The sequence below is a fragment of the Emydura macquarii genome, unplaced genomic scaffold, assembly GCF_026122565.2.
Source record: "Emydura macquarii macquarii isolate MOO-44397 ecotype Brisbane River unplaced genomic scaffold, CSIRO-AGI_Emac_v2 contig_2205, whole genome shotgun sequence".
NCBI classification, from domain to species: Eukaryota; Metazoa; Chordata; order Testudines; family Chelidae; genus Emydura; species Emydura macquarii.
The window spans coordinates 34,420,187-34,433,294 of NW_027132342.1; the positions used below are offsets into that span (position 1 = coordinate 34,420,187).

Below are 13,108 nucleotides of genomic sequence, written 5' to 3' on the forward strand. Positions count from 1 at the left end.
AAGGGTTCTGTCTGGAGTATCTCTTGTCTGACAGACTTGCCCCTTGGATCCTAGTTAATTTGCCATCAGCCTCAGAGCTGCTCTAACTTACCTTGGGGACCAGATTGAGAGCTCTATTGGGAGCTCATGTGGGTGTTGAGCCACATGCTCACACATTTATTTATTAGATTAGGGCCTACAATACAACTATCTGGGCCTACAGTACAGTTTTGTTTGGAGTGTCTGCCCTGTTAATACTGAAAAAATTATTTCCATGAAAAGTAGATGGAAGTAAACACTAGCCAGTAAACAAACCACTCGCAAGAAATCAAACCACTCACAGGAAGTAAGTAAGTAAAGGAGCTTTTCTGAGAATTTTAAGTGAAACACAATGGGTAATGCTAAGTTGAGTCACCCATTTATTCTTTTTTATGTTTCTCTGCTGGTGAGGACTATCCGCCTTTCTTCCTTACAGTGCTTATTGATCTTACTCCTTGACAGAGCAGGCAAAGATTTCCTCAGGAGCCACAATGACGCTCTTTGGTATCCTTTTGAGTGGAAATTGTGAGGTGGTCCTGCACATTGCAAATTTAGATCTATATGGAGTAGCACAGTAGTAGAAGGGAAAAGCTCTCTTGTTCTTTTTATTCAACGTAGTTAAAGAATCACTAAGCATATACTACTGTCAAGGCCTGACACAGAAGATCAGTCAATGTGTGTTGCTTTCGGCAGCCCACCCCACTGGAAAGGCCATAGGTATTCTTAGCAGGGTAGAATCCAGACTTAGCACTAAAAAATAATTATAATGCTATGAATTAGAATATCAATGGGAAAAATGCTACCACCTATATACTATAGAAGCAGTATGAATAGAATCATAGAATCATAGAAGATTAGGGTTAGAGGGGACCTCACAAGGTCATCTAGTCCAACCCTCTGCTCAAAGCAGGACTAACCCCAACCTAATCAATAACATAATATAAATGCTAAAATATAAAGCTTAAATACGTAAAACAAGTTAATGTTAGATGCAGTGGAGGTAATTTCATACATTCTCTTGTTTGATTTCCTGTTGGGTCAGCACCTAGCACATTAGTCCAAGGGGTTTTGCAGGTGTAGATTCTAACACTTGTCATCACGCAAATGTTTATCAAGTTTATTGAGTTTATCAAGTCTACAAGCACGTTTTTGTACTTGCAAAGTGCATGCACAGGTATGTGTGCATATAATTTGTAAGCTCACAAATGGTGCTGTAGTGGAGGACCTTTTGAAATTTTACCCAAACTGTTTTTCTAGTTAAATTGTTGTATATATTATCAGCCTCAGCAATGAACAAATAGTTACAAGGTAGTATCCTTAATATAGATTTGTTCTTCTAATATTTATCAAACTGTTATGGGTTTACTCATATCTACTTAAGTATAAAGATTCTGCAAAGGCAAGTTCCTACTCGACTATTCAAAGAAGTCAAGTTGCTGTTAGAGCCTGAAACACACTGTATGCAGCTGACACTGACCAGAATATTACTATATGCTTTCTTCACTCCATAAGGTTAATCCAAGAAGAAAAAGAATCAACAGAACTGCGTGCTGAAGAAATAGAGAACAGAGTAGCCAGCGTTAGTCTAGAAGGCTTGAATCTGGCTAGAGTTCACCCAGGTACATCTATCACTGGCTCAGTGACAGCTTCATCGCTTGCAAGCTCTTCTCCTCCTAGTGGGCATTCAACCCCTAAACTCACACCTCGCAGTCCAGCCAGAGAAATGGATCGCATGGGGGTTATGACATTGGTAAGAAAATGTGTATGGCAGTTTTGAGCATGATATTTTTTAAAATAAACTGATCAAATTGTTTGCCTAGTCTTCCCCAAGCCTCTCCTGCTACCCTGTAGTATTTGTTTTGTCCTCATTTTGTTATCTCAGCATATGCAGAAGAGCAAGCCACCCCAATGCATAGGAAAGACAGAATATGGTAAAAGACCACCGTGGCTTAAGCAGGAGATTTTCAATTACCTGAAACTCAAAAAGAGTTGTACAAACATTGGAAACTAGTTCAAATTACAAAGGATAAATATAAAAAACCCACAAGGAAAAGATTAGAATGGCCAAAGCACAAAACAAGATTAAACTAGCTAGGGACATAATGGGTAACAAGAAAACTTTTTACAAATACATTAGAAGCAAGAGGAAGACCAAGGACAGGGTATGCCCGTTACTCAATGAGAAGGGAAAGACAATAACAGAAAATGCCGTAATGGACTAAGTGTTGAATGCCTTTTTTGTTTGTTTTCACCAAAAAGGTTAGCAGTGATCAGGCAACTAACACAGAGAACATCAGTATAAATGGGGAAGGATCTGAGGTTAAAATATGGAAAAAACAAGTTAAGAATTACTTAGACAAGTTACATGTCTTCAAGTCAGCAAGGCCTGACAAAATACATCCTTAAGGAAATGGCTGAAGAGATCTTTGAGCTATTAGTGATTATCTTTGAGAACTTGAGATCCCAGAGGGCTGAAAAAGGGAAAATGTAGTACCTATCTAAAATAGGGGAATAAGGACAACCCATGGAATTATAGACCAGTCAGTTTTACTTCAGTAGTTGAAAAGGTAATGGAGCAAATAATCAAACAATCACTTTGTAAGTACCTAGAAGATAATAAAGTGAAAAGTAACAGTCAGCATGGATTTGTCAAGAACAAATCACGTCAAACCAACCTAATATCCTCCTTTGACAGGGTAAAAAGCTTTGTGGATAGGAGACGTGTTATATCAATGTTAGCAAGGTTTTTGATGCTGTCTCACAATACTGCATAAACAAACTAGGCAAACATAGCCTAGACAAACCTACTATAAGGTAGGTGCACAGCTGGTTGGAAAACTGTACTCAAAGAGTGGTTTACAGTTAAACTGGAAGGGCATATCAAGTGGGATCCTCAGGGATCTCTCCTGGATCTGGTTCTGTTCAGTATCTTCAGAAATGATTTCAATAATGGCATAGAGAGAACACTTATAAAGTTGGCAGATGATACCAAACTAGGAGGTGTTGCAAGCATTTGGAGGACAGGGATTCATTAGAATTCAAAATGTTCTTGAGGAACTGGAGAAAGGGTCTGAAATAAATGGGATGAAATTCAGTAAGGACAAATGCAAAGTACTATGTTTAGGAAGGAATAATCTGTAGCGCAAATACAAATGGGAAATGACTGCCTATGAAGAGGTATGGCAGAAGAGGATCAGGTCAGGCCTCAACTGGAGTACGGTGTCTAGTTCTGGGCTCCACACTTCGGGAAAGATGTGGACAAATTGTAGAAAGTCCAGAGGAGAGCAACACAAATTATTAAATGTCTAGAAAACATGATTTATGAGGAAAGATTGAAAAAAATGGGTTTGTTTAGTTTGGAAACGAGAAGACTGAGGGGGGACATAACAGTCTTCAAGTACATATAAGGTTGTTATAAGGAGAGGGTGATAAATTGTTCTCCTTATCCATTGAAGACAGGACAAGAAGTAATGGGTTTAAATTTCAGCAAGGAAGATTTAGGTTAGATACTAGGAAAAATTACCTAAGTGTAAGATAGTTAAGCACTGGAACAAATTACCTAAGGAGATGGTGGAATCTCTGTCATTGGAGGTTTTTAAGAACGGTTAGACAAACGATTATCCAGAATGGTCTAGATAATACTTAGTCCTTCCTCAGCGAAGGAGACTGGACTATCTGACCTACTGAGGTCCCCTCCAGTACTATGTTTCTATGATTCTATATATGAGTGGTAAAGTTTTTGGAGGAAAGACTGAGTTGTGTTGGGTTTTTATTGTCTGTATACAGTACCTAGCATAGTGGAGCAATGTTCTCTGATTAGGACTTTGGGTTCCAATACAATAGTAATAATAATTAATAATAAATCATAATAATTAGTAAAAAGTTAGTACTGGAACCAATGTATATAGGATTTTTATTATAAAAATGAAGTCCCAAATAATGCATTTAACAAATCATAGCTTGAGGCAGAGCTGAAGGCTGTTAATTCTAGGTCAGTTTTAAATCTCCAGCAAATGCCTGACAAGGTCATTATTGATAGTAAAACTTTTTACATTTTATTTATAAAAGTGTTTTAGGTGATTTTTTCCCTGTTTTATACAAATCGCACATTGTGTGTTTTGCTGTATATGCTTTTCAGGGCCAAATGCACGGGGTGATTTGTTTTCTTACATTCCATTTAACTTGTATTATTTTTAAACTGTGTATAGTGTAGTTGAATATTCCTTAAACCACAGGGATTGTAGTCCAGCAATGAGCATAAAATTGATGTTGAACAGTTCAAAACATTTATTCTTAAACTAAATTAAATGAATGGGGAGAGTATTCTAAAAAGGGTTGTGCAAAAGATTCACATTCATCAGATTCTGATGAAAACTGCAAACAAAAATCCAGCAGACTAAGGGGTAGAGGCATTATCCCCACTACAAGATTTAGCCAGGTAATTATGGAATCCACTGCAGTTCTCTAGCATTTTTCACTGAGCATTTTTCAGTGCTACTGCCTCCGCTCTCAATATGTAATTATTTCAGCAGATATGGTATGCCTGTTCCTGCTGTCTGGACAAACTCTCTTGGGTGGAAGGGTTAGGTTGTGAGATCCCCTTGGAGGTTTAGGTTCCATAGTACTCAAACTTCCAAATAAATCTGTAGGGGTTGGCTAGATGCCAATAATTACAGACAGTTCTCACAGATCAGGTCCATGTAAACTTGCATAAAACAGACTCTGCAGGATTTCTTGAGGTCTAGCTGTATACCACAGATCAATGTTTGTTTAAAGTAGAAGTGTTAAGTGGTTGAACAATGTATGTTCTAGCAGACATTCATTGTGAAATAATGCCTGCAATACAGAGGATCAGTGGTTTTGATTCATCATTGAAAATGTCAGGTGCACAAAAATATTCATTCAGATTTACTATAACAGCAGAGAAATTTCCCTCTGTCATGTACTGTATGTTTGTATAATGCTTTGCTCTCATATCTGTTTTTTAGTGAAATGTTAAAAAGTTTGAAACACTAGAGAGTTGCAAGAAAACATTATCCTTTTATTACTGTTGATTCTTTGGGGAGGATTTATGGGAGATCTGGGGGAAATATGATCTAAAAATGAAAAAATTATATCATGTATGAAAACTTTATTTCATTCCAGGCCTAGAAAAATTAAGAGGTCTTAGGGGAATGGATAATTATTTGCAGGAAAGAGGGGATTTATGGTGGCTTCCCTAAGTTACTATATTTAGGATGTATTTTTAAATTATGCCAAAGGCACCTGGAGCACATGGATGGATGCTCTTTTCACTATTTCTATGAATCAGAATAAATATATATATGAAATCTTTGTTTCTTTGATCAAATAAGGTTTACTAATAATTCTTTTTTATTGTTGCTTTTTTCATCAATCTAAGCCAAGTGATCTAAGGAAACATCGGCGAAAGGTATGACACTTGACATTTTAAAGTTTAATACAGCTATGGTACCATATTTTTTTCATTTCAATAGTACAAATTTCTTCATGCCTTTTAGTTATCAGGAATTTTCTTACTCTTTATGTGATCAATTGGAAAAATGCATTTTCATTTTACTCCAACTTGAAGAAGCTTGAAAATCAACAATTAATTCAGTGTTAGGAGTTAAGTTTCTCAGGTGATTTTATCTGGTAATACATCCTTCAGTGCAGCCATTAAGAAATATGCCATCATAAACTTACATTCTAAGTATTTTCACATAACATTTTGTTCACTCTTCTTATTGATGGAGCAATAATAATCTTTACATTTTAAGTTTTAGTTAATAATCTTTAGTTTTGTCTGTGCTGGCACAACATGCAGTTATGCATATAACTGGTACGGAATGTTATAATCCTGTTGGCATGAGAGACATTAGCAAAACCATCAAAAACTGTGACAAAATTCCATTTCCTTCACGCTTATTATCTAGCAATTTGAACCCTCCATAAACAAGCTGTGAAAACAATGGGTTGATCCTGCACAGTCTTAACTCCTGAGTGTCAGGAATCAGGGCCAGCAGCAGATCTAGTCTCCAGGCAACATCATCAGTACAGCTGGCCTGCAGCAGACTGTCTGATTAGCCACCATGCCACCTGGTTGGCTGCAGAGGTCAGCAACCTGGCTCTTAGACCAGCAGTAGCTCATTGGCTTCTCATTGCTCATGCACAGCATTGTGCCTGCTCCTGTGTACCTTGTTCCTGCTGCTCCTGCCTTGCACAGAGACTTGGTTCTGCCCCTGCCTTGAACCCGTCAACACAGGATCACAGAGAGATGCAACACAGGGAGCGTCTTTATTGAACTAACACTAAAACTAGCCAGAACTGGTGGAGCTGGGATACCCTAATAGTCTAACTCTGTTGCTATGGCAACCTAGGCAATTAGGCAAGACACAAAATACACAACATATTCCTCCTCCCTTAATGAAAACGCCCATTTAACAGAATAATCACTAACCTACGGAATGAGGGTAGACTGCCTCATTTACCAGCTAAACCCCGTGGATTATTCTGCCCTGTAACATGGGCTTGCCCTAGATAAAGATCCAGCCGTTGAGGAGGCCTTCTCTCTTAGGTGAATTACGGTGGACTTCTGGTGTTCTTGCACCGGTAGGTGTTATTGGTGCGGGTCTAACAATGGGCTCAGGACTCATCACTCGAACAGGTGCAGATGCTGTATCTGCTCAAATGGGAGGGGGCTATATCTGCCGCAGAGGTGGATGGAGAAGGGGAGTCAGGAACAGGTGACTCTTGACTCGATGATATCTCACCTGTAATGATGAGGTCAGGCAGTTCAACTGGAGATGTGTCCTTGGGACATGTATGACCTGGCAACAACTGATCTACATGGCGCTGCCAGGTGAGATCATCTGCAGTCTGGACAGTGTAGGAAACAGGTCCTGTCAGGATGATGGGCAGGGACCCATTTAGCTCCAGAAGCATAGTTCAGAGCTAGGACAGGCTGTCCAGGACTAAAGGTTTGGTCTTTTGCTCTGTGTGCACATCTGGTTACTTGGTTTTGCTGTTAAGGTTGCACAACTTGTTTCAGCAGATCAAAGCAAGTGCGCAGCTGTCATCCCATCATTAGAAAGGCCGGGGATGCTTTGGTCGTAGCATTAGGTGTGTTTCTGTAGGATGGTAAAAAGGTGTCCAGATGCTTTTGAATGAACAAATGTACCCTTGCAGATCTTAAAGCTTGTTTCATGCTCTGCACAAACCTTTTAGCTAATCCATTATGGATGATACGATGCTGAAGTGATGTGATGTATCCCATTTGCTTTCATAACATTTTCACACTCCTGAGAGATGAACTGCTGTCCGTTATCACTCACAAGTTGTTCTGGCAGATTGAAATGACTAAAGATTTCATGCAGTCTCTGGATAGTACTTTCAGCAGTAGTGGATGGCATTACAGAAACTTCTGGCCATTTAAAGTGGGTGTCTACAACAGCCAAGAACATGCTTGCTTCACATGGGCCAGCAAAATCAACGTGCCACGGGTTTTCAGGCCAGTCCCATGGGTTTGGGGTGCCAACTGAGGCGCGTTCCTCACACTCTGACATGAAGTACAAGCTCTTTCCTTCTCTTCAATGGCACTGTCCAGGCCAGGCCAGGCCACCAAAAGTAGCTTTGTGCAATTTCTTTCATACTCACTATTCTACAGTGACCTTATTGTAGCTCTTCTAACATCTGTGAATTCTCAGTAGTGGTGGAATAATGATGCACATCCCCCACAACAAGCAACCAGAATGGGTTGATAACTCCATCCTCTTGGATATGTAGGGAAGAAGGTTGGGTGAGACCTGAGAATCCCATAAAGATGTTCCATGCATCACTAGGTCCATAACTTGGGACAGTACTGGATCATCACGAATTGCCTTCTTTACTGAGTAGCAGTGATGGGTGTGTTCTCTACCTGTTCAAAGTAGTTCTCTATCTGTTCAAAGTTCTGGCCCATATCTTGACGTTTAACTGGTAAAGGCAGCCTTGAGAGACCATCTGCATTGCAGTGCAGAGTGGATTTCCGATATTTGATCTCATGTGTGTGCAGAATGCAACAATGCCCATCGTTGTATACAACTAGCAGCCTATGGTGGAATGCCTGTGCAGAGTCCAAAAATTGACGTTAGATTTTGATGGTTGGTGAAAAGTGTGAACTTCTGTCCAAACAGGTACTGGTGAAATTTCCGAATTCTGAATGTTTCATGTTCGATTTGGGCATAGTTAGTTTCTGCTTTGATGAAGGTGCATGAGACAAAATCAATGGGTCTTTCCTCTCCTGAAAGCATAATGTGTGACACGACCGCTCCCACTCCATAAAGGGAGGCATCGCAGGCCAACTATAGAGGTAAGGATGGCTCAAAATGCGTCAGAATCTCTGAATTTAGCCTTGTTAAATGCAACATCACAGGCTTCAGTCCACTTCCAGACTTTTTTCCGGCGAAGGAGTTCATGTAGTGGTTTTAGTAGTGTTGCTAACTGTGGAATAAACTTTCCATAATAGTTTAATAGCTCTAAAAAAGAGCAAAGTTGGCTTATGTTTTGAGGAGGTGGAGCTTTCACAATAGCCATGACTTTTGCAGGAGCCTTACGAAGGCCAGTAGCATCTATGATATGTCCCAAATATTCAACAGAGGGCTGGATGAATACACATTTGTCTTTGCGGACTCGTACGCCATACTCTTCCAGTCTTTGTAGGGCAGCCTCCAAATTCTTAAGGTGATCCTCCTCATTCTTGCCAGTGACCAGGATGTCGTAAAGATAGCACTGGACTCCTGGCAAACCACTCAAGATCTGCTCCATAGCCCTCTGGAACAAAGCAGGAGCAGACGTTATTCTGAAGAGCAAGCAACAGTATCAGTACAGTCCTTTCTGTGTCATGATAGTCGACAGCTCTTGGGACTTCTCATTGATGTGCATCTGTAAATGCGTCTGACTCAAATCAATCTTACTAAACTTTTGTCCACCAGCCAAGCCCGCGAAGAGGTCATTGATGCAGGGAGGAGGGTATTGCTCTGCACACAACACCGGGTTAACAGTGACCTTAAAATCCCCACAAATCCAAATGGAGCCATCTTTCTTCGATACTGGAACGATTGGGGTTGCCCATTGACTGTGAGTAACTGGTTCTAGGATGCTGTTTTTGACCAGGCGCTCCAGGTCCACTTCAACCTTTGGCCTGATGGCATATAGCACAGTTCTGGCTTTCAGACATTTTGGTTGGCTGTCAGGCTTAATGTTCCATTTCAGAGTGATTCCCTTCATACTTCCCAGGTCCTTTCCAAAAACAGCAGCATGTTACTTTAATATAGCTGTCAGACCTGTTTCTTCTTTAGCCATCTTGTGCACTTCTGCCCAGTTCAGCTGAATCTTCCTAAGCCATAACCTTCCCATTGAGGCTGGGTAATTGCCTTCCAATACAAACAGTGGGAATTTAGCATTCTTTTTAATTGCTTGTATTCAGAGAGAGAAATCAGCACAGGATCACAGAGAGATGCAACACAGGAAACATCTCTATTGAACTAACACTAAAACCAGCCAGGACTGGCTGAGCTGTCTCCTAATAGTCTAACTCTATTGCTATGGCAACAAGCTAAGCTCTGTTGCTATGACAACCTAGACAATTAGGCAAGACACAAAATACACAACAAACCCCTCCTTGCCTGATACCCTGCTCACTCTAGTTCCTGCCCTTTGCCTCGACCCTTGGCTCTGGTATCCAGTTCCTGCCTTCCAGTTTGAACCTTGGTTTTGACTCCTAACTACAGCTCTAACTCTAGCCAATAGGCCTGACACGCACTCTAACCACTAGGCTAGACCACCCTTGACCCGGTTGGCTGACGAAGAGAAACTTTGAATACATGAGAAGTCCCACTGAGTTCAGTAGGTCTACTTGTGCATAAAGTTATTTGTATGCTAAGGTCTTTGCAGGATCAAGCCTATTCTGCATAACAGGAACAGTCTACTTCTCTAAGCATGATTTCTTTCATTTACAATATATATTTTAAGTTGGCAGAAATAGACTATATGGTCTTTTTATTAATACTTTAAGGGAGTTTTTACATAATCCTAACATTTGCTCAGAAAAATTCAGTTGATTCCAAATCTGATCATTTGTCAAATATTTGAAATACTTGCTGAAATTTCCAGAAGTCTTGAAAAGCTGATGTATACTTTCACTGAAATATTTGACTGGTAGATTGCAGTGGTTGAAGAAGATGGACGTGAAGATAAAGCCACAATAAAATGTGAAACTTCTCCTCCTTCAACACCCAGAGCCATCAGGATGACCCATACCCTTCCTTCTTCATACCACAATGATGCCAGAAGGTAAGAAGCTCATAACATGAGTCAGAAATTCACAACTTTGCCATGTTATATCCTTTTGAAATTATATGATTCTTCTGATTTCCCAGTACATCCTGATTTCACTTTGAGATTGTTTGTCCTTCAGGTCAGAGAATGTCTTTATCTTTTTCATTTCTACAATCCTAAGTGTTATGTTGGTGCTAAAAATATTATTATTATTATTATTAATGTCTGTTTCCCTTTTATGTCATATCTTTGGTCTAACTTTGTTATAACTACCTTAGAATAGGAACCTCATTTTAATAGTCACCTGAAAGAGTGCTGTTAAATGATGATAATCCTGGTGGATGGAGGAAAAGGCAAGGACAAGGGGAATTCAGGGCAAGAAGTACCTGTACATAAAAGAATCATGTATTTTGCAGATGGCCAAGAGACAGCTTGATATGGATATAGGGGATGAGTAAACTGAGAAGAGGGATGAGTGGACTCATTAAAGCCAGGTCTACGCACTAAAAACTTTTGCCAGTGTAGTTATGTCAGCTAGGTTCTGATCTGTAATGACACTTCTGTGCTTGCCAAAAGTCCTAATGTAGAGACAATTATACCAGTATAAAACTTTTGCCAGAATAGTTTATTTAGCTTGGGGAAGCAGTATAAGCCATACAAGCTGAAGCATTTTTGCCAGTATAAATTGTGTCCTCTGAGGATAGGATAAGAAGCAATGGTCTTAAATTGCAGTAAGGGTGGTTTAGGTTGGACATTAAGAAAAACTTTCTGTCAGGGCTGTTAAGCAGTGGAATAAATTGTCTAGGGAGGTTGTGGAATCTCCATGGAGATTTTTAAGAGCAAGTTAGACAAACACCTGTCAGGGATGGTCTAGAGATAATACTTAGCCCTGCCTCAGTGCAGGGGACTGGACAAGATGACCTCTCAAGGTCCCTTCCAAGCCTACACTTCTAAGAGTCTCTGATTTTACTTTTGTTAACAAAGTGATATTGCACTTGTTGGAAATTGCTTTCATGTTTTGTTCCATAAAGTGTCTGCTCAGGATGTTAAGCAATGGGGCTCAGCATGAATGATAGGAATTATCCATGGAAGGAGATGGACTTTTTGTCATTGACTTTAATGGGATCAGAATTTCACCCAAGAAAAAAAAAAAATCCATTTTGAAAGATTGTTGTTCCCTACTATACATTCACAGGTGTTTGTCAAGTCTAACTTCAAATATCACAAATATTGAGGATTTCAACAGTGCTCTTGGGACATTTTATAGGTTTTACCTGGTACACAGCCTAAATTTTCCTATTTTTAATTTCATCCCATAAAACTTAATTATGATATCCCCTTTTGTCACTCTAATTCTCCCCTGATGTTTACAGTCTTGAAATATTTGCAAATGGTTGTGTCCTCCTGACTGTTGTGTTATAGTTATATGCTGATCAGTGTTATTTGATACAAACCTTAATTAATTATAGTTGATTATTTTAAGATGGCAAAGGTAATCAACTTTTTTAGTCACATGGCTGCATCTTAGCCAATTGGAATTTGCTTGGTCATTGACAGGTGTAATAAATATACAATACAGAGTACGCACCACTAAAATACAAATAGTTGTCAGCTGTTATTACACTATGGAATCGAATGCTGGGCACCGGAAATAACTTCATTAACTGAGATAACATGTGTGGCAACTTCTGGTAAATGTGTTCTTCCCTGTAGCAAATGCTGAATGTATCCATATAGAATATATAGTAATCTGTTTTACAAAATATTCCTTTTTAAAGTTTAATCCATTAAGTAGCCTGTCATGTAAATGTGTTTGCTTCACAGTTTAATACATTCCTAAAATATTAATTGCTTTGATTTAATCATATAGTCAAGAATGTATGTTGTATTTGTTTAAAGAGGGAAACAAAGAGTAATTATTTGACTGAAATTTATTTTCTGTAATTGTCTAAGTACACAATGTAAATAAGATAAAAAAGTCTATCGTTGATATATTTTTCTTTAGAAATAAATCTTCCTCAAATTTCATTTGGGAAACTGTATATTGTTGTGCTTTGTACATTTTCCCATCATTGTTTTTAGCAAAACAAATTTGAAAGACTCTTTATGTTTTATTTCTTTTCTGCCATTTTTCGTGGATTGGGTCAGTTTGACTGAAACTAGAAAATTAGACATTGTGCTGTTCTATATGTTGTTAAACTGTACAGGAAAGAAAACATAAATTATTGATACATTGTTCTATGTGTGAAGAGATTCTTAGTAGATTCCACATAATCTGTTTGCACAGCTGTTTGGGAGAAAATGAAACATAGCCAGGCCAATAACATGTTACCTGTCTCTCTCTCTCTCTTTTTTTTTTTGTAATTGATAGTAGTTTGCCTGCTTCATTGGAGCCAGAAAGTATTGGTCTTGGCAGTGCCAGTAGCAGCCAGGACTCCCTACACAAAGCTCCCAAGAAAAAAGGAATCAAGTCTTCAATAGGACGTTTGTTTGGTAAAAAAGAGAAGGCTCGACTTGGACAGCTCAGTAAGAAATTAATTGTATCAGGCCAAGATTACTGTTCCACACTCATTTTTGTGTTTATGTTTTTGCTTCTTTTTTGTTTTCCAAACTGCTTATTCCTCTTTTGCACTGGCAGAATCTTTCCATTCAATTTTACTATAGTAGTGAGCATATTTGTCAGGAATTTGGTATAATCATGATCTAAATTAAAAGGAAATCCATTAACACAAGCTTTGTTGTTTCCTTAGAGTTATCATCTTCAATGGATTTACTC

General features: G+C 38.9%; 1 protein-coding gene across 2 annotated transcripts in view; it reads left to right on the forward strand.

The window, feature by feature from the left end:
• PPFIA2 (PTPRF interacting protein alpha 2) overlaps positions 1-13,108 on the forward strand; it is a 534,766-nt gene that overhangs the window by 457,174 nt on the left and 64,484 nt on the right. For both annotated transcript variants that reach the window (XM_067559878.1, XM_067559879.1), the window contains exons 17-20: positions 1,531-1,768; positions 5,420-5,449; positions 10,217-10,347; positions 12,704-12,858. In XM_067559878.1, coding sequence (XP_067415979.1) covers positions 1,531-1,768; positions 5,420-5,449; positions 10,217-10,347; positions 12,704-12,858 — 554 coding nt within the window. The remainder of the gene's footprint in view (positions 1-1,530; positions 1,769-5,419; positions 5,450-10,216; positions 10,348-12,703; positions 12,859-13,108) is intronic.